Raw genomic sequence first — 22,925 nt, forward strand, 5'->3', positions numbered from 1 at the left:
TAGACACTTTTTTCTGTTATGTTTCCAACTTTCAAGCTGCATTGGCGTGTTGTTATGGTCTTCTTGTGACACCACAACTGACCCGGATCAGCACTACTGTGCATGTGTGTCAAACAGACTGTCAGTTGAAAGTGCACACCGTGATTTAGAGATTAAAAAAACGACTAATCGACTATTAAGTCAGTCATCAACGATTTTAAAAGTCGTAACTAATCAACTAATCGTGGCAGCTCTAATCCAAACATGCTCAGAAAGTGAACTGTGTTAGATCATCTTTCAGTGAGGGTTGAAGGAACGTTTGCTTTTGTGGCAAAGCCTCAGAACAGAAAAGAACAGCGTATATACTGTATATGTGTATATGTACTACTATATATGTATATGTGTATATATACATACCGTATATATATATATATATATATATATATATATATATATATAATAACACAGGTAAAATTCTGCAGGATGAAGGAGGGATTACTGCTATTTCTCTGCTGGATCCAATTTTGAATTCTACTCCTAGATGATGAGTTCTGTAAAGGTCCATTCACACCAAACGAGATTTGCGCGACAAAATTGCGTGCCCCGCCCCTCTTTCGTTGCACAACGAATTCGCTGCTTGCTGCCTGTCAAAAAATGTGTTCCTTAGGTTGACGCCGCGGCCGCATGTGGGAGGAGCTACCGGCTAATGTTTTTAGGATGACTCTGCAGCCTCACGGCTCCAGCAGGTTAAGGAAATAGATGGAAGTTCAGGACAAAAACGCTCGCTTTGGATTAATATTCTACCCGGTGATCGAGTCACTGAAAACGTCACCAGAGCTGAGTTCCTGATTGGCAGATGCGACCCGGCGACCTATCAAACTTCAGATATTTAAATCTTGGCTGCGCCGCCCAATTCCCGCCTCACCGCTCAAATCGAGCTGCTGCCAGACCTTCACGCCACGCCCGTCGGGACTTCAGATCGCCTCATGTTGCATCTGTTCCATTGATTTAATATTGAAAGTGTCCACCGCGCGAATCACGTTCAGTGTGAATGCACCTTAAGGGTGATCAATAATACGATTATTGGTAATGGTCAAACGTCCTGATCATTAGACTGTCAGAGCAGTGATTTTAGCTCAAAACACCTGGTTTTTAGCATAGCCACCCAGCGTAGAACCACAGGACGCATGGAGCAGACTACTGGGGGGGTCCAAATCCAGGCCTGGGGGGCTGGAGTCCTACATGTTTACCTGAATCTCCTTATTGGCTAAACACACCTGATCCAGGAAGCAGCAGATAAGGCTGGATTTCTGGAAGACCAGCAGGAGGCCGGCCCCCGAGGTGGTAGTAGTAGATTTTTGAGTTTGAATCCGATGTTGTATATTAAATATATGAATAGTTTGTCATTTCTAGCACATATTTGGAGATATATAAAGAATATTTCAGGGTGAAAATGATTGAAAATAACATTTTCTTTCTACGTTTGGGAACGATAGTAAAATGCTGTGGAGGAGGCCGATGAAAAGGCTCTTTTCTAATGCACATGTAAGGAGTTTCTTGGGAATCCAGAGAATGCTCTTTATTCAGCCTGCGGTGCACATGTAAATGTAATCATGGGTGCAGCAGACGGGGGGGTCTCAGCAGCAGCAGCCGGTGAAGCCACCGCTCTGAAGCCACTTTGTCCTGTGAGTTTCCACCACGAGACGTTTGCAGAAAACACCGCGGCTCGGCGGAGAGCGCGGCTTAAACAGATTTGAAGACATTATCCCAGGACGTTTCCTCCAGCCGAGCTCCTGGAATCTGGAACAAATCAGTCGGGCCAAATCCATACAAAGGCTCATTATTAGCAGGACATGCAATCCATAAAACTAGCTGTGGGAATACAAAAGAATCGATGCGGCGCAGAGGTCAAACCTTTCTCTTGTGTTTCTGATGCTGATGTCAATCGGAGCCGGGCTGCTGCAGATGCAGCAGAGACTGCTGAGCGGCCGGATTGATTGCATCCTCCAGCAGTCCGATGCCTTTTAATCTGTGAAATGCTAAACAGGTAATTAAAGTGATTTTAAAGCGTGCTGTCAGAGCCGCATCCATGTGCAGGGCGGGGGATTTTTCTGCTGCTTCGGATGGATTAGGACGGCTGGTTGGGGGGAGTGAGAGGCCTCCTGATGCTCACACCTCCATGGCTGATCATTGTTAGGGAGGAAACTACAGTAAAAGATGAGAGGAAATAACACAAAATATGAACCTGGAGGAGTTATTAAAGTTTGGACTTTACCAGTGAAAAAGCAGAAAGAAATTAGATTTCTTTGAAATCTTTGCGACTGAGTCACATGCGTATCGACAGGGAGGGAGTGGAAGCTGATTGTGCACGGTGAACCAACAAAAAGACTGCATGCTGCCCCCTGGTGTATGGGGGTGGCAACTCTAGCAAATAGGAGAGGCGATCCGATTTACTAACCAAGCTCAATGACTCAAAGATTGAACCACAATTCTTACTTTTTAATATGTTTGTATAGTTTCTATGCCTTTTTATTAAATTATATCATTTATACTTTGATTTAAAACCTGAGATAAGAATCAACTAAATTGGTAAAAACACAAAGATCTAACAGAGAGAAATGGCGTAAGTCACTTAAAACAAGTTTGTTTGGTTAAGTTTCTGCTCAACTTAACACTATAAACAACATACAAAACTATGAACATCACTGTTGTTTTTGATCATTGAACAACAAATCCTGAAAATGTTCTCCACTTTACCTTCTAAAGCACGTGTCAAAGTCAAATTACAAGGCAAACGGATACGGCCCTCCAGATCATTTGATTTTATTGTTATTAATGACCCGATGTTATCTTGTGCTTATTTCTAACTTGTATAATTTTGACAACATATATTTTTATGGAAAGTAAAATATTCAAAGTTATTTAAGATTTAATTTTTTTTATTCTGGAATAATATTCCTGCCTTTTTATTATTCATACTTATGTTATAAAGTTACAGTTTTAAAGTTTTAAAAGTGTAGTTTTAGAGTGTTCAATAAATGTTTATCCTGTTCGACCTAAGGGGTGTTTTGGATGTTGGCCCCTTGTGTGGTTGAGTTTGACACCTCTGCTCTAAAGCATTGCATTTGTGTGCAAAGCCATGATGAAAAGCCGCTTTTCTAGACTTCAAAATCTGCTAGAATAACATTATTTGCATAAACTGCGGAAGAGTTACCAGAATCAAAAGAATGGAGATAAAGCTCCGGTGTTCAGTCTCTTATTTCTCATTTCCACTGTTCCAGTACGGTACGGTCCGATCCGGTATTTTGCATTGTAAAATGGAACCATTAAACACACGGGTGTCCAAAGTGGGTTCTGCGGGCCAAATATGGTCAGCCAAAGGTTATCTCTTGGCAGACCAAATTGCTGCAGAAGCCGCGAAGTGTTTAGTTGGGGACTTTTTTACAGTGTAGAAGTGATGAACTGTTGAAATGTGTAAAAAAAGATATATATCTTCTTTACTATCTTTTTTTTTAACAATACGTTCATTTTAGACACATTTCCAATATCCACCTTAGCAAAATACACACAGTAAATATGAGTTTATATTATTTTTAGATTACATTTTGTCTCAAAGGTGTAAAACTCTTCAACATATTGTAAAGACACGTTCTACTTGTTCTATTGGTGGATTTTGTGGTGGACTCAAACATTCCCAAAATCGGAATATTTGGCTTTTACTGTAAACTTTGGTCATTTTTGCCTCCAATGAGTCAAATGTGAAAGTGTTTCATGTCCTGCAGTCCGTGTGGTGAGACATGAGCTCGGCGTGTCACCTGGATGCTAACAGCCCCCCCCGGATGATTGTGGCTGTGGAGCAGTTTATCTCTGAAGATGGATCACATGGATCGGCCAGTGTTTTGGAGGAGTTTCTGTGGGTGTAATTAGATGGCAGTGGGGGGGCGCCCACGGTTCGGGGGGAGTGTGTTCGTCCATATGGTCGGCCGCTCCTCAGAAAGCACGCCATAATTCATCATTAGGACATCAGAGTCCAGGTGCAGATTAAAGCTGATAGAAGTGGCAGGCGGTGAAGTGAGGGCACTCAAGGAGGAAAATCTTATCCCAGTCTCAATTCCCGGGTCATGGCTGCCGTAATTGAAATCATTTTGGCCCTGGAGTTGTTTAATCACTGACAATCTCTCATGCAGGGGGGGGCTAAATTGAAAAAAGCATGAATCTGATTACATCTGCCACCCATAACTGTCTCCCCTCCTCCAGCGCTCACTCTGGCACTCCACTCCCCCTGAATGCAGACTCCGGGGCGATAATGAACAGATCTGTTCTCTCTCCGTCCCTTCGCCGCTCCGGACTTTAACTGGGGGGCGACGGCGGGCGGTGGGGACAGAAGCAGCGTCATTTGTCTGTTATTAACCCCGGTCCGTGATTATGCAGATGACCATAGATTCTCCCCCAGATCCAGAGGTTGTTCTCGGCGTGGCAGGCGGACGAGGAGCGGTCATGCATTACTGGACCTGCCACATTCATCATGTTGACTGATGGCGCCGGAGCCGCTCCCCGGGTCCCGCTGGTTAATGTAGTGGGTAATTAACTGTCATTTGCCTAGTAATAGGCCGATGATCAATGGTTTGTGGGGAAACAAATTCTAATCCCCAAGCTGATGAATGCAGGCTGAAGCTGAAGCCACTGACGTGTTGGGGGGTAAGAGAATCTGTCTGTTCTGAACCCCCCCAGAACACACAGTGATCTGAGGAGTGTGTCGATAATTCATTTCTTTAAAAAAAAAAAAGCTTCACGTTTGCCTTCTCAATCCTACAGAAGGGTCACATGTTCACGCAGAACCAATCAGAACCGCTCCTGAGAAATAGAGGAGGTTCTCCGGATTTGAAGAAAACTGTGATTTGTACTTCAGAGGGGGGACAGTAAACTCCAGAAACCTTTAATCCAGTTTTTCTGATGGTAAAGAAGCTGGGGTCACATCTATAGAGTTAGGGCCAATACTATTTGAAACCCAATTAGAGAAACTGAAAAAAAATATTGGTGTTTGGCCAAAAAAAATTTAAATGTCAAAAACTTTTTAAGTTTCAAATATTCTATTTTAGTTTTAAAAACTCAAAATTTCAAATTCAAAACTTTGTTTTTTTCGTTTCAAATCTTTTTTTCTCTTTCAACTCTTTTTTTTCCATTTATGAATCTGATATTTTTTTTCAATTTGTTTTATGTGGGTTTCAAATAATATTGGCCCTCCATCATCTTTTGATCTATTTCCAAATCCTTCCCAGTGCTCTTTTAATTATCAATGAACAATTTTTAGCCAAAAAAGTGTTATTTTCTAGGACATAGTTTCTGCAGAGTGGCACACAATCCTTAACCTCTGAGTTGTAGGTGGCACAGAGTAAGCCTTCCCCCACTTCCCGTCAACCATCTGTTCACACTCTCTCCCACTAGCTTACTGCAGGCCGCCACAACCACAAGCTAACATTAGCTGCAACAACAATGGCGAACAATATCGGTCGATCAGTTCTGATCCAGATTCTAAACTGATCCCAAAGACGTTCATGGATCCATTTGTCTGCAGGTGGATGATCAGAGTGGAGTGAACTTTTTCCAATTGCTTTTTATTCATTGAATCCTGATTCCCAACAGAATTCTCTCAGTGTCGCCCCCTGCTGGCCTCATCCACAGCAACATTCAGTAGTGCTGGAGGAGACCTGCTGGGTCAGTTTGTGTTGATGTTTTTTACACTTCACTTGTATCAGCAGAATGAGTGGAAGTATTCTTGGAGGGCAGGCCTTTACACGGCCCCATCTCCCCTCTGTGGTTTTATGAAGGTCACTGCAGTGTGGGACAGAGCGTGGGCCCGCCCACACAGGGTCGTCTCCTCAAAGCCTCCCAAAAAGCCCTCAAAGGAGGACCCGTGTTACCATGGCAGCATCTCAAAAACGGCCTCGCTGTGGTCAGAGACGGTCAGAAACAGCGACGGGGCTTCATGAAGGGATTTTGTTGAAGCAGTGGAAGCAGCAAAGTCAGGCAGAAGCTGTTGAATTAATTACTAACAAATCATCCCCCGCTTGTCTCTCCTCTGGAGAGCAATTATCATGTGTGGCATCAAACCGGCGGTGGGGAGTGAGGAGACAGGCAGGTGGACTGCATCCATCCTCCTCCCCCCTCCCCGTGGGGAGAGCGGCGAGCGCGGCAGTGAGCGCGGCGGCTCCGACTGCTGCGGGTTTGGCTCCGTTTCCACACAGCTGATGAGCTTTATGGGCAGAATCCTCTTCCTCCGCCGTAAACAACAGAGACAGCACTCCACACGCCCGCCGAGAACTGTGGAATTAGCCAAAAGTCAACAAGTAAAACTGAAGAGAACCAGAACTTCCACTTTCTGATCTCCATCCAGGGTGTCAGAGGTTCAGACCAGGGGGGTCAAAGTTAATCACACAGGGGGACAAAATCTAATGCAAATCTTACATTGCGGGCCAAACAGGATAAACATTTATTAAACACTCTAAAACTACATTTTTGAAACTTTAAACCCTTACTGTTAAACATATTTATGAACTAGATATATAGCATTACCTGTGATAATGCTAGTGTGAATGCTGTAAGATGAATTTGGCTGCTGAAGATGCTAGTGCTGATCGCTGAAAACACTGAAGCAGATAGTCAGCTAAAATTTTAGCTAAATGCTAAATTGCCTAAAAAACTGAAACAAAAGAAATAAATTAGGTTAGCCAAAACAGCTAGCATGTAAATATTAGCTGAACTCCAAAACATCCTAAAAAAACTGGAAAAAAAGCCTAAATTAACCAATACAGCTAGCATGTAGCTGAAATGTTAGCTAAACACCAAAAGAGCATAAAAAATCTTAGTAAATGCCAAATTAGTCCAAAAAACTAGCAGAAAGACAATTTTTAAAACTTTAAAACCGTAACTTTTTAACATAATTATGAATCATAAAAAGACAGGAATATTATTCCAGAATAAATTCATTTAAACCTCAAATAACTTTCAATATTTTACTCTCCATAAAAATATATTTTGTCAAAATTATACAAGTTAGAAATAGGCTAACATCAGGTCATTAATAACAATAAAATAAAATAAAATGATCTGGAGGGCCAGATAGGATTAACCAGAGGGCCGGATCCGGCCCCCGGGCCTTGACTTTGACACGTGGGGTTTAGAGGATCTGACCAGACTTGAGGAGATTTTTTGTGACTCAAAATAGAACTCGGTTTCACCAACATCTTTTAGCACGAGGCACTTCCTTCCAATGACTGTAAATGAAATCTGGACAGAGTGAGTGTGATGTCACCCGTAAAAATAACTAGGTTCTGGTTCAGACAAAAGGAAGAAGTCGATTTGGACTCATACAGACGCCACCGTGTTGGGAACAGAATTTATCAGTCAGCAGTGATTGGTCCCAGTCTGTCTGAGTCGACGTTTCTATGGCAACCACTGTCTCCAATCAGAAGAGAGCTTGCTGGAAGTCCACACAGAACTACAGAAAAGTTCTAATGAAAAAAATTATGATTATAAAGAAAATGTTAAAAAAGGTATTGGAGCAAAGTTAGATATTCTGACCAATAGAATGACTGAGTAACAGCTGTTTATTTCTCCATAGAAGTCAATGGGATTTTGGCTTTCTGGGACCAGTGTGTACTTCCTGTTTGCAACGCCAGTGGGGAGGGGTCACTCAGTCCAGTTTTCATTTAACTCTCTCTCTTTAAGTTGAGCTCCTCCTGTGTTCAGTGTTGGTTTGATTTGTGTGCTCTTCCTGTGGTCTTTTCAGCTCAGCTTGCTTGTTTTTGCTCGTTTTCCTCTGGTGAGGGTTTTTTTGGGGGGGGTTATTAAATCTTAAGTCTCCTAGCTTTTTTCTGAGCCTCCTTCCCTGCATCTGGGTCCTCGCCGACCAGCCCGTGACACCTTTATTTCAGACCTTGATGGAAGAGTTCAACTTTCTTGTGATGCCTTGTTACATTTAAATTTGACAAAATGTTTTCTTCTTTTCCATGAAACCCTGGGGAACCCATAGGGTCAAATTTGGCCTCAGACCCCCCAACTCGGGTTTTAGGTTCTTCAGGGTTAAAAAAACAAGTTATGATGGATGGACAAAAGGATGAAATGATGGACGGATGGTTGGGTTGATGGATGGATGGAAGGATGGATGAATGGATTGATTAAATACAGCATAAAGTTGTCATTTGAAATCTTAGTGATTTTGGAGTTTCTATCATTTCTTTAGATTAGGAAATGTTCAAAGTTTAACCTTTAGATCTCTACTTATAGCTTAATGAAATGCACACGTTGTCTTTCACAGGTGGAATGAAGTCCCTTGGTATGTCTCTAGTCAAAGCCAACGTTAGAGCAAATCAAATCCAAGTGAAGTCCGACTTTTCATTCCAAGAAAAAGTCCAGTGATTTAGTTTACAGAGAGAATGTTCTAAATGTTCGTTTTTTTTATTATTCAAAAGTAGAACAACATAAGTAAAATGGAGGAACCTGTGAGGAGCGAGTTCTGTTCTTGAATCCACACTCAGAGTTCTCGGAGGATGGAGCTGTGAGGGTGATCATCAGTCTTTGCTCCTCCGGACGTCTGCCGTGTTTCTGTAAACTCCTCTGCTCCTCAGGTTGTTTGGAGTCACAGGAAACTGTGCGGCCTGCAGCAAACTCATCCCGGCCTTCGAGATGGTCATGAGGGCCAAAGACAACGTCTACCACCTGGACTGCTTCGCATGCCAGCTCTGCAACCAGAGGTGAGTCCCAGAATGCAGCTGGGGGGGTGGAGCTTAATGAGTACATTCATTTCTATTTTTAAGAATATTGATCAAATCGATTTTATTAACCCAGCACTACAATTAAAATGATCTGACAAACGACTAAATCAAGTCAATGAATCGAATCAATCGAGTCAGGATTGATGAGGCCAAACTGTCAACAGTAGACCTGCACCATACATCGCCAATGTATCGTCATGGCAACATCAGCCTGTGCAACACATGTTTTAAAGAGTCGACTTAAAATGCAATAAATGGTTCCTTAAATGTTAACACATACAAAAATAATCTTATGGCAGATGAAATAAAATGAATTAAAGACGTTTTTGCTTTTGACCAATCGGGTGGATCTGTATTATGTTAGATACTCGCCTCCTGAGTTATTTGACTAAAACTGATGCAGTGAAATAGAAATAATGTATTGTTGTTTTGGTCATTTCATATTGTCATCACAATACTGATGACTATTATGGCAAGTTTTACTAACCTGGTTCAGCTCTAGTGAGTAATCCTCCTGACTGAGCCTTCAACTGAGGACAGAAAAACTCCATCTAACCTCCAGCAGAAGCAGACTCACTTAAGGGGGTCTGATGTGAGCAATTGGGGTCAAAGAGGACCCCCGTCCTGGTCATATTTTTCATTGAGCTGCCATCAGTCTGCCCTTTCAAAGAACAAAAAGCCTTTAGAACCAAGCCGGCCCAGAAACAAGGAGATGGCACATCTGTGGGAACGGATGACGGCGCGCTATCATCGGTCCTGATCTGAAATGGAATCAGACTGGGGGAGTAGCTCATCTCCACATGTGTGATCGTGGATTTGGGTCTGTCTGCCCCCCGTGGCCTCACTCTGTTGAAATGGACATAAATCTGATGTTGTGACCTTCCCACCAGTCAGATGTGTTATTTCCTTTCCTGAGCTTAAAGGCGGAGCGGCGGTGCGGTCGGAAGACAGCTGGCTCTGGGGACGAGGGTGGGGGGTGCCGGGGATAAGGACGGGGGCATGAGGCGCCATCCCACGAGCAGTTAGCCACAGATCAGCCCTGGGGGACAGCTAATCGATGAGGCTGTCGTCCAGCCTCATCATCTCGCCGGTGCCAGCCCAATTTCCCCAGAAATGCTGGAAGCCAAAGTCCACGGAGACCGGAGGAAGGTCGGAGTGGGGAGGGCAGGACGGGGGACAGTGCAGGGGGGGCACTCCATGCTGAAGCTGTGAAGGACAGACGGACGTGAGGTCAGGGAGTTCCAGTGGACATACGGTCGGACCAGTTTCTGATGTTCTTCTCAGATTATTTATTTCGCATTTCTCCACCTAAAAAATATTTTCTCTCCATTTTGTGGAGACTGTTTTGGTTTCAAGATTCTAAATTTCATTTTCAAAACTTTTTTTCAGTTTCAAATATTTTTTCACCGTCAACTCTTTTTTTTGTTTTGTTTTTGGAATCTGAAAATTTTAGTTTGAAGAGTTTTTTTTTTTTTTTTAGTTTCAGAATTTTTTTTTTCACTTTCGAATTTGAAAATTTCAGTTTCATGGCGCGTTGGGGCGGGGCTAACAAAAAGAACCAATCAAAATCAATGAGGGTGGTAACTTCAGTCCCGGTGCATTCAGTGACTCTGAGAACTGTGATAATTACAGTCAGAATGGCTGTTTCGTCTGTACTATCATAGTCTGAAGTTGTCCCAAGACGGCTGTATAAAGCAGAGTTATATGGTGTACAAACCGCTCGTCCAAAACTCTGTTCAAGCCCGTTCAAAGCCCGTTTTTTATGAATGTTTTATTTGGTTTTCAAATATTTATTTTATTGGCTTCCATAGTTTTAAATCTGAAAATTTGTGGTTTGAACGGTTTGGATGACATTGTATCTTATGTAGTGGTCATTTGAGCCTCAAGAGAACTGAAAGTCACACCTGTGTTCCCCAAACCCATGAAGACCCAGACCCATGTTAATAAAACCAACTAAATTATATGGAGTACACCACAAACCAAGCGGACCACGTCATGCTAACTGATGTTTTTCTGTCGGTTCAGATGTGGCCACACCTCTCTACAGCCCTCCACTGGCACCTGTACAGGTCCACCCCGCATGGGTGCACGTGGCTTGAGCTCCAGTCACATAAACCAAAATGTCGCCGTGCGGGGACCTAGATGCCTGTTTTTCTAGATGACCGCCCAGTGGCTGCAGGGTGCCAGCTTGTAATCGGACGTATTTTTGCAGCAGCTGCTGAGCTTTTAAGAAACAGGATGATGTTTTGGAAATCTTTTGATTTCTGCCAGTCACCGCCTGGCACATTTGGAGGTTGTGCAGCGGCGGTCCAGTAGCAGGAATGTTCCCTCTAACTTATCATGATGCTGATTATATGGATTGAATCTGCCCAGTTTCTAAATGACTGAACACACCTGGTCCAGGTGAGCAGCAATTACTGAAGCAGGGTTAGCTGCAAAACAAGCAGGGCGGGGGTCTGTGACCCCTAACCTAGAATAAACACGTAATCTTAGGACATAAATCTACATTTTTGTTTTAAAAATAATGACAATAAATCCCAGTCTAACTTTTTTGAGCTTTAAAGTAACATTCTTGCATTTGAAAAAAAGATTAAAACGAAATTTGAGGTTTTTTTTAGTATTAAATCCAGTTTTTCTATTGTCACTAACATGGAGCAAAAAGATTTGGATTCATTATAATTATAATTTTCTTCTTTCTAGATCTTTATTAGACAAAACTGTACTAATTTTGATCAAATCTTGAACTTTACACTAGGACAGCTACGATTAGTCGACTAATTGGCAACTGTCGACTATTAAAATAGTTGATTAGTCGTTATTTTATATTACATGGAGTCAGTGTAGTAAAGTTGAAAGTTGTAATGGTATTCTGCTAGCTTTTTGGAGTATTTTGGCATTTATTAAGGTTTTTAGGTTATTTTGGAGTTTAGCTAATATTTTGGGAAAATGCTAGCTGTTTTGGCTAATTAAGGATTTTTTCAGTTTTTTTCGAATATTTTGCTGTTTAGCTAATATTTCAGTTACATGTTAGCAGTTTTTCAGCTGATTTAGGCTTTTATCAGCTTTTTAAGGCCAGTTTGAAGTTTAAATAATATTCTTAGCAACATGCTAGCTCTTTTTGCTAATTTAAACTTCTTTGTTTTGTTTTTTAGACTAATTTGGAGTTTTAGCTATTTTGGCTAATTTAGGCTTTATTTGTTTTTCAGGGTATTTTGAAGTTTAGCTGATGTTTCAGCTGTTTTGGCTAAATTGGGCTTTTTTTTCATTTTTCTTTTCATTTTTTTGCATTTAGCTATTATTTTAGCTGGCTTTCAGTTTCAATGATTCTAGCTATAAATTTCAGCATCTTCAGCTATCAGCACCAGCATTTGTAGCTATTTTAGCTTACATCATTCACACTACCATTATCACAGGTAATCCTATATATCTAGTTTTTAGTTAGTTTAAAGCTAATGATGGTTAATGTGAGCTTTACATCCATCTAGCGCATAACCCGATAAGTTGACTAATCTGTAAAAATATTCAGGGATTAGTCGACTATTAAAATAATCATTTGTGGCAGCCCTACTTCACACCTGGTTATGTCTAAAACGCAATGTGTGATCTGTTTTGATTTAAGCGGTTTTCAGTGTTCATTTCTTTGACAGGATTATTTGAGCAGACATGGCTAAACTTAAGATCTGTTAAAAAATACATTTTCTGAACAGAAATCTAGTTTTCTTCCAAAGTTTAAAGAAAATATTTAAAATACTTTTAGAAATACTTCGGTGGGCGATCATCACTGCAGTCTGAGGGGTCCTAGAGTAGAATAGACTAGAATCCAGTCATTTCCTTGTTCAGGGAGAGCCGTCAGTCCCTCACACACACAGCCCTTTCCTCCCAGATCTGAGGCTGTGTTTTCACAGACACCCCGTTCACACAGTCTTTGCTGGTTTGTATCAGCCCCTGCGGTGTAGTTGAATCTCTCTAATTGGTCCCAAATGATGCAACAAATCATGGTCTCCACCTGCCCTGCAGGCCTGATTAAAAGCTGTGAGCAGACTGACTGCAGGCTCATCAGGCGCCTCTTTGTGTGCAGCTCCTGCCTAGCAACACCCGTGGAAGTCAAACAGGGGCAGCGCTGGCTGCCAAGCCGCCGCCCACCCCCAGGTGCACGCGGGCACTGCCTCCGTCTCTCACCCGCAAAAAAACAGTGAGACAAACCTGCTCCCCTCGCCAGCCAGAGAGTTTCTGGAAGCAGAGAGGTCAGAGGTGGAGCTACAGGAGTTACCAGAACCACAAACCCGAAACAAACACATCAGATTTAGGAGACGATACCACGAAAAGTCCACAGATGACACTGAAGCTGAGCCGCCGCCAGGAGGCCCAGGTGTCCTGACACACCAAACTAAATGTTCCTAGTTTCCTTTGCAACCATCATTAAAAAACTGGCATAGTCACATGACATGACTCAACATATGCAGCCTCACTGAGCGTCGAGACTTTCAATTTCAAGAGTCCAGAACGCTACTTACTGTAGAAACAAGAAAATCTCCACCACACTCTGACTGTTATTAATGCTAACCTCGAGTTAAGGCACATTCACACCAAATTTGCGTGCCCCGCCCCTCTTTCATCGTGTGACGAAATCGCTGCCCGTCACCTGTCAAAAAATGTGTTCTTGAGCTTGACGCCGCAGCCGCGTGTGGGAGGAGCTACCAGCTAATGTTTTTAGAGATATTTACAGATTCCGTCTTCCAGGCTCAATAACTCTTTTAATGAGCATTTAAAACTGTCAGAAAGTGTCTTTTAACTCGGACAACAAACCACAAAGACATTTCGAATCCAAATTCTTCCCTTCCTCCAACGGCTTCACCCTACCCCCAACATTTAGCCCTCCAAACGGAGAGTAATGAAAAAATAGCTATGTTAAAATTCCATCACTACTCACTATGTAGGGCATTTGCCATTTTGTAGTGCTCTCCAAATCTACTAATTCCAAAATCCAGGGCATTAGAAATATCCCATAAGTCTTTGCGAAAAATTAGCATGCTTGGATGCTCACTATATTAGCAAATCTAGACCACAAAGCATTGCGGTCAAACAATCTTTGCAAAATAAAAACATGTTTAAGTGTAAATGTATAATAAACCATTCACATTTTCATCATCAGAACAAGCGGAGTCACAAATAGACGTCGTAAAATGTTCGTATTGATTTGATTTTCACTTTGTAAAAGCAGTGATATCCTGCGTTTAGCAAAAAAGAAAGTAAAGTAGTGAGCATGGTGTCTGAATTGCTTTTAAAATGCAGGGCACTATATGTTTGTCTAGTAGTTAGGGATTAGGGTTATAATTCGGACATAGAAACTGTCTTCAAATTCAGACATCACTCCCACTCGATCATGTCATCAATAGCCGCCGGGTAGCTACATTAGCGCATAGCTTAATAGTCCGGTGCGCTTTATTGCTGGTTGTGTTTATTGACGTCCATTGATTGTTTGTGGTAAAGGACAGGACGCACAAAATGTGTCAAAATGTTATAATTTGACTTGTGATACTGTCAGTCAACTATTTGCTGGCTCTGGAGCCGCAGGTTGCAGACCCCTGGGGTAGGGGAAGAATTTGGATTCGGTCCAACAGAAAAAAGATCTGTTTTTGTTTCTTAGCATTAAACAAACATGGCTGCCAAGAGAACGTCTACAAAGTGCAAGGTCTATGATTAAAGCAAGGGATCAAAGTAAAATCTATGAATAAAACAACTGAAACTAACACATGTTTACTCCTCATCATGTTCATTTTACAGTGATTTAAAAAAATAGCATCAATTTTCAACAATCTTACAATTTTAACAAAATAATATGAATCACATTTGGTAAAAATTGATTCTGAATATTCTAAAACGACAGTCAACATACTTTCTACATGTATAATGATCACTTATCATTACTAGGTAATAGTTATTTTTTCTTGTTAATAGTTGCACTACTTTTACTTGATTGTTTCTTCACAAAATATACCAGTTTAAGTGCTAAATGATAAAAATAGGTCATTTACTTTGTTGGTTATTTAAATGTGTCTCAAAAGTATCGGATCAGGACTCAGTAACAGCAGGTGCTGAAAATCCAATCTGAATCAGATCGGTACCAGAAACACCTGGTCAGTAGTCCTGATATGATGGAGACTGACCTTCAGAGGATTGGAGCAGAGATGTTCTCACAGGAGGGAATGGATGGAGGGGACTATTTCCTGGTGTTTCCAGACCCGTCCTGCGACTGGAGATTAAGAGCAGCTCAGAGAGCAGGACGCTCGCCCACGGAGCAGCATTAATGAGGAGGTTCCTGCTTTTGTGCTCATGTAACCCCCCTCTGTCCTGTCTCTTTGTGTTCTCCAGGTTTTGTGTGGGAGACAAGTTTTTTCTGAAGAACAACATGATTCTTTGCCAGACGGACTATGAGGAGGGGCTGATGAAGGACGGCTATGCGCCCCAGGTTCGCTGAACCTTCCAGTCCGAGAGGAGGAGGATTGGGAGAAAGAGACAGCCTGAAGGAGAGCATGCAATCACACAGCAAAATGCACTATTGCCTCCCGCGCTGCTCCTGTACCCCCACATGTACATAAGCCAACAGGCCTCCTCCTTCGGGGGGGCCGCTGCTGTACAGAATAGCCGTAGAGACGATGAGGCGGGAGGGTCCTAAAGCCCACAAGTTTCCACGTGTAAAGAAAGGTGTTTGTATATTCTGTCCTTCGCCGGTTTCCTCTGTTCTCCAGTCCGACAGCTGCTCGGTTAAGTCTGGATTCAAGAGAACGCTGCTGAGGGGCCAACCCATGATGTTTTTAATAAGCCCGCTCCTCAAACAGGTTCTACATTCACATTTCTAACTGGTCAGTCTGTGATTGGGCGGGGAGTACTCTCACGGCCCTGGTACATTGCAAGATTGACCAATGTAGCCCCTCCCCCATCACTTCACACCTGTCTGTCAGGTAGGTCTGCTCTAAACCCAAGAGCTCCCTCTGACCAGATGATCTCTACCAATCCAGGCCCGAGTGTAGATGGTGGTATGTCCTCATGTCTCTGGTACCATCTACCAATGAATGGAGAAAAAGCTAGAAAAGGTTTTTCAGAGATAAGGGTTTGTTTTTTCAGCACATTCTTACTTCCTAGTCATCATATCTTGACGTTTGGTTTAGGACCCTTTCCCAGTCACTTTTTGATGTTTTGGTGTCCCTTACTCGTCAGTTTTTGACGTGCTGGCCGTTCCTATTAAAACACGGGTCTCCAACCTCCGGGTCGCGAACAGGAACCGGTCTAGTACCGCGACACGGACCACCTCGGTACCCTAACCCAGCACCTGAAGCAGGACCGAATATGGTACCAGATGCTGTGCTCAGCCTCGGCTCTGGGCTACATGGCGCCAGAGGCGAAAGAGGGCAAATGAATGTTAATAAAACAGACAAACCTCTGCTTTGAGTCTGTTCTTTCTCCCCTTCCTTCCTTTTTTGACCTTAAAACTGTCCCTGAGGACTTGTTTTGTTGCTTTTTCATCCCTAAAGTTTTAAAGAAGTGGCGACCAGGGGCGGCCGCCTAGCTCGCCTATGCTCAAGGTCCACACCCTCGGGATGAGGGACGACCCTGGCTTTATTGAACCCAAACCGGATGTGGTAGATGCAGTCCGTGTCTGGTCCTCAGGATGTCTCCAGTACCGGTACGGTAGCCTGATAACGGTTTGCGTCCGGTACTGCATCTGGTACCAGTTTTGCTCCAGTAAAGCCAGGGTTGTCCCGAGGGTGTGGGCCCTTGACTTTGCCAACAACCAGCACCTTGAAAAAAACCGCAGAATTGGGGATACCCAAAACGTCAAAAAGTAACGCGGAGGGAGCCAGAACAGAACGTCAATATGTGACGAGTTGGAGATTATAACTTGTTGGGTTTTTTTCAGAGAACCATGTGTTTTACAGTTTGATCTGCATTAAATTTTTACGTTTTTAACTCGGGAGGGGTTACTTAACGGATATCAAACATTGGCAGTAAATGTGAGGTCACACTCTTTAATCATTCTACAGGTATAATCCCACTGCAGTAACCATATATAAAGCAGAGTAACATAGGAAAAACCTCCTGAAGTCTCAGCTACTGGATGTCCGTTTATTTCAAAGGAGAGCACATCAACTGTGCAGCTTCACTTCCCATCAGGGCATCACAGTCTTATCAGTTTTATCAGTGTTCGGACGCCATTCATGTGCAACCAACGCATTCTCACTCTTAACTGGTCATATATGGATGCATAGTTCGGGCCCCTCCGCGCCACTATTTGACGTTTTGGTTGTCCCCAACTTGTTTTTTGACGTTCCCATTCCCCAACACCAGGGCCGCGAACAGGAACCGGCCTGAGGACCACAGACACTAATCAGGGGTCCCCCAACCCTTGGGACGGGGCCCCGACCAGTACCAGGTTAGGGTAACAAACAGCCAGCACGTCAAAAAAGACAAGTCAAAAAGTGGCGTGGGGGGGCCCGGACCATACGTCCAAATAGGACGAGTCGGTTGACTTCTTTGCATCAAACTCAGCAATAACTTGTTGCCCTCAGAAAGCATCATCTCAGTTGTTGAAAGGATTCCGTCTCCGTTGGGTGGATTTGAACCAGCAGCTGTACTGTTCTGAGGAGGAGCTGTTCGTAACACTAGAACGGCCCACATTACATGTATTTACTCTGTACTACTTCAAAAACCTGGTGGCTCCGCCCCTGAGGCGGACTCCTCCAGGACAGTCCGGACCTTTTATAAAACTTCTCTCCAGCCGTGTTCTCAGCAGAACTTTGGGTCCACTTCATCCAGCATCAGATAACCCCCCACCCCCACCCCAACCGAGGAGCAGCATCTCTGCATCGATCATGTACAAATTTGGGACTTGGGCTTGCATTTCTCTTAGTGTGTCATCCAGCATGAGATGTTTATTTTTAGGACAACCTGTAAATACGACAATTGTAACAATTTTAAGCACAAATGTAATACAGTTTTATTGTGTTACCAACTTGTACGTTGTCTTATCAAACTGTGTCTTCAGTTGTTAAAGTCGATATCTATGGAACACTTTGGGTAAAATGTGGCTGTGTTTGCTGGAACAACCGTTGGAGCTGCAGACCGGAGACGAGAGCGGATCAGCCGAGGTGACTGTAGCACAGCTGGAGAGGCTACAGGAGGACAAAAAAACTCACATGTCGTCCAAGCACACATTCTGTTAAAAAACTTATCATAAACTTGAACCAAAGTCAAAAATCTTTACATCCCTTGAAGCCAATTTAAAGGAGGTGTCTGCTGTGAAGATGAGGGTTCTATTTGGATGAATGTTTCTTAAACCAAACACAGTTTTATTAGAGATTAATCAATGTATTCCCACTGGTTCTCAGTGGTCATTTAATCGTGTGATTGCTTAGTAAGCATTCACACAATAGTGATTCTCCTGCTCCTTTCTGTAGGTTTCGACAACTAAAAACTCAATCAGAGATTTCAGAATCTTGGTATCAAAGTTTTCTCGTTTTTGAAATATTGAGCACAAGGTGCCCCATACGAAATGAATGAGAAAGTCTTCAAAATTCTAAGTAAATTAGCAACAAGCCTTTAGGTATATTCATGGGATATATTTAATCTTTAATTGTAATTTTCAAAAAATTTCGAGTTTACCTAATATTTTAGCAACATGCTAACATTTTTGGCTAATTTGTTATCTACCGAAGTTTTTTTAGGCTAATTTAGAGTTTAGCTAATATTTTAGCAACAGGCTAACGTTTCTGACCAATTTAGTTTACTGAGGAATTTTAGGCTATTTCTCTTATTGGCTAATTTGGCATCTACTGGGGTTATTTATGCTAATATGGGGTTTTGCTAATATTTAGCAACATGCCAACATTTTTAGCTAGTATGTTATCTACTGAGGATCTCATAGGCTAATTGAGAGTTTAGCTGCTATTTTAGCAACATGCTAACATTTTTGAATAATTTAATTAAATGAAGAAGTTTAGGCTATTTTGGAGTTTAGCTAGTATTTAAGCAACAAGCTAGTTGGCTAATCTGCCACAGACTGAGTTTTTGGGGCTAATTTGGAGGACAGTTATATTTAAGCAACAACATAAATAGTTTTGTGAAATTGGCATATTTTAGGGATTCTGAAGCAATTTTACAGCAAATTTTCAGAAATTTAGGTCAACCTTAGCTCTCCAGATTTCCAGACTTTTTGCAAATGTAACAACTTTTGCATTTTCAGCAAATCCCTTCATCAACTAAAGTAAACTATGTCAACATTTTCAGTATAAAGCTTCAGAATCTTTAGTGACTACTTTAGCAAAAAGCATTCATACTAGCATTATTGCACGTAATGCAACTTCTCTAGTTGGGATTATTTTTAACCAAAATTTCAAAAACTTGTCATTTTCTGCAAGAATTCATTAGAAATAAAACTATCTACCAATCTAAATAAAGAAATTTTCATAAATGCAAATTAAATATTAAGAATCTTTATATATCTCCTCCATTATGAATAAATGACACAAGAACACGATAAAACACCATTTTCATCTGTCTTTAACCTTTAATTCCAGAAAACCCCTTCTGGTCTAAAACAACAGTGTCAGAGGAAAAGGGTATTTTCTTTGTCATTAGTGAAGCAAGAAAAAAACATTTTTTTAGCATCAGCAGCTGCTTTTACTGGATCCTTTCAAATACAAACCTTCACGTTTCAATTAAGAATCTTCACAGGGAGCGAGACAAAACATTTGGCTTAAATGTATGAGTCCAATTAGCCGGGAGTTTCTGAGGAGCTCTGTGAAGTTTGTCCACACTGATGCCGACACCGCATTACACAGCATCATCCGCCGGCCAATTACGCTGATTGAATTTCTTCATCCACACACACAAAGCAGAGGGAGGAGGAGGAGGAGGAGGAGGAGGAGGAGGAGGTCTCTGAGTCTCCTGGGCTGCTGAAATCAACACAAACAGGAGATCTGATTAAAGGAAGGAAAAAGAAATCCTCACTAATAGGAAAACACGTCTTTAGTTACTAAATAACGTTAGTAATTAGGTCAATTTTAAAGCCAAATTAAGAGCCTTGCTGCTAACAGCACAGAAGAAGAGAAAGTTTGGATCAACTCTGAATTACAGACACTTCCTGTCCAGTCAAAGGGAACCCCCACCGAAGAAATAGAAATAAAAGTTTGTTTCTTACCAGATCCTAAAGTAAACAGTAAATGAAAAATGTTGTTTGAAAGGGCTTATATCATGCAACATGAGTTTTTTTTAATGAGTATTATAATGTTAATTCCTCACAGAAAACTTCCAAAGTGGTATTTTGCTCCATTTAGGCATCCTAAAACCCTGCTCTTTGAGCACCAGCCCCTTCCAATTCCCAAACAGTTCCTTCCAGGAGGAGCCAGCTCCGTCCCCAAGTTAACATACACACCCACTTTCTCTGCAGAGCTAGTGGTGATCAGCAGCAGCTTTTTAAAAACCCTATAAAAACGGACAGCAGCATGAAGATTCTTAGTTCTTTAATAAATTCAACGTTACGAAAAACGCTCTTCATTTACGCGATGTGGCGCCTCGTGCACCTCAAACTCCAGATCACACCCTGGGTCAAGAGAGTAACATTAACCCCCAACACTGGCAGGCGGAACGTGAAGCCAACCCGGAAGTAACAAAACGTTGCAGTACCGGCACTGACCAGAGAGGCTGGTGCTTAGAGTGAGCAAATTCCCATAGACTCCCATGTTAAAATCCTCATTTTCAGCCCTCTAGTAAACCCCTTTAATGCCTGGTGCTTAAAGTTTTTATTTCATCAATGGCTGCATATTTGATCCATGACAACTCTGAGGGGAGTGAATTTTTTTCTAAGTTTGTAATTTTTTTTTAAAACAGCATTTATTTTCACTTAATGAGGGGGCGCAGCCTTTGATTGACAGGTGACGGTGTTCAGCTGTCTGCTACAGATTTAGCGTTAGCATGAGCGCTATATTTCGGTTTTTGTCCTGCTGCCGTGATGTAAACTGTTCTAATACGCTCTCTTGGAGTCATCTGGGGTCTTTTCTCTGGTAAGTACTAAAATAATAACTTTATATTTGCCGGAAATAAATCATTAATGTATATTATTATTATTTATTTTAGTTCCAGTTATTCGATTTTTTAAAATTCTCAAAATGTCTTCATGTCACTATTTTTAACATTAATGTCTATTATGTTTAAAGTAAAAAATATGTTTTTCTCTGTATTCTTATTGATAGTTCTTTTCTTTTATCAAAAAGTTATAACATATAAGTACAGGATTCAGATCTGCTACAGTCTCTTCATGTACAGGGACTGACATCACATAGATGATCCACATTAATAAAGTGAAACTGTGAAGACATGCACAAAAGTCAATAAGAACATCCATCCATCCATCCATCCATTTTCCTGACCGCTTCTTCCCTTTCGGGGTCGCGGGGGTGCCGGAGCCTATCCCGGCTACTGATGGGCGAAGGCGGGGTACACCCTGGACAGGTCGCCAGTCTGTCGCAGGGCCTCAAACACACACCCATTCACTCTCACATTCACACCTAGGGGCAATTTAGAGTCACCAATTCACCTATGAAGCATGTTTTTGGACGGTGGGAGGAAGCCGGAGTCCCCGGTGAAAACCCACGCATGCACGGGGAGAACATGCAAACTCCACACAGAAAGGTCCCAGCCGGGAGTCGAACCGGGGCGTTCTCGCTGTGAGGCAAGAGCGCTAACCACTGCACCACCGTGCAGCCTCAATAAGAACATATAATTTAAATATTTATTTTTTAACAAATTTGAACCAGTTTTATTTTTAGCTCTGTCTTGTGATTTTAATGTATATTAAATGTTTTTTTTTTCAATTGTACCTAATGTTTGTCTTGTATGTTCCTCTTCAGGTCTGCTTCTGGTGGTGAGCGGATTTATAATCCAAAATAATCCAGCATTTACATTTAAAGGCCGTAAAATTCTAATTTTAACATATGAATTTGACTCTTGCTGATGTGTGTGATTTAATAAAAATCATGTTTAACATATCTGAGTGACCAGTCTCTTCTGATTATTCACTGTTTTAGCATATATGTAAGACAAAAGGAAAGTCAAAGTCAGATCTGTACAACATTTATTTTTTAAGCAGATGAAATGATTCAAAACATTACAAACATTAATCATTAAAAATTCAGAATTAGTTTTCCTTTATTCAAAGTATTGACCTCTTTACACATGTCATGGTTAGAAACCATCATCTATGATAATACTGTCTGTTTTTATACATTTAAAGAACCTAATAAATGATCCTAAAGAGTACATTTCTATCTACCTGATCACATCTAAAGAAGAAGAGATTGGAAACATTTATCAAACAAATGATTTAAAAATCCAAGAAACAGATTCAAATTAACTAAAGATAAGCAATCAACAAAGGAAATAAAGAAATTGAGATTACATATAGAAAGACATTTAGAAAGATAGTGACGTGAAACCTCAATACATGAAGCAGATGCACTACGACCTCACTCCAAAATCCTCAACTAGCTAGAAAACTGCAAAACAGCAAGTAGAAACACAAAAATTGAGGATAGTGTTTATGTTAATATAGCTGTCACAGCCAGGTAGACAGCTGGTTCCACCTGCAGCAGGTTTATTAGTTCACACAGGAACTAAGCTCAACTGAAAGGCCACAAAGCTGAATCAGGGTCAGACAGGCAGCGGTCAATCACGAGCATGGGATCATCCAAGAAGAGACTATGTCAGAGTTCAGGCGAGGGTCAGGGCAGGCAGCAGTCAACCAGAAGATAAGCAGGATCAGAAATAGAAGATCAGATCCCGATAGAAACGCTCAGTAATGCAGTCAGGGTGGCACAAACAACACTTCACACAGAACAAGGCTCTGTGCACTGCTTAAGTAACAGGTGGGTGATTGTCAGATCAGAGTCAGCTGAGTGGCATCTGGGGAGTATACGCTGGGGCAGCTGGGAGATGTAGTGTGTTCAATACTCTGCAGACAGCTCCCGGTGACCAGAGGGGCAGACAGAACTTTGTCTCCTGGCATTACACTGACCAGTAGCATCTTTCTGATGGTTGATGTCGCCGCATGTGGCTTGCTATGGTGGTCTGTGCAGTCTCGTCTGTCTTGCGCTTCCTTCAGAACTTGCTTGATCAGAG

At 41.9% G+C, this 22,925-nt stretch overlaps 1 protein-coding gene across 3 annotated transcripts in view; it reads left to right on the forward strand.

Moving 5' to 3' along the window:
- Window positions 1–17,815, forward strand: part of lmo3 (LIM domain only 3) — a 40,588-nt gene extending 22,773 nt beyond the window's left edge. For all 3 annotated transcript variants that reach the window (XM_024288949.2, XM_024288941.2, XM_036210223.1), the window contains exons 3-4: window positions 8,607–8,732; window positions 15,126–17,815. In XM_024288949.2, coding sequence (XP_024144717.1) covers window positions 8,607–8,732; window positions 15,126–15,231 — 232 coding nt within the window. In that variant the 3' untranslated portion in view covers window positions 15,232–17,815. The remainder of the gene's footprint in view (window positions 1–8,606; window positions 8,733–15,125) is intronic.
- The last annotated feature ends 5,110 nt before the right edge of the window (window positions 17,816–22,925 follow it).

Source organism: Oryzias melastigma, linkage group LG23 (assembly GCF_002922805.2).
Source record: "Oryzias melastigma strain HK-1 linkage group LG23, ASM292280v2, whole genome shotgun sequence".
NCBI lineage: Eukaryota > Metazoa > Chordata > Actinopteri > Beloniformes > Adrianichthyidae > Oryzias > Oryzias melastigma.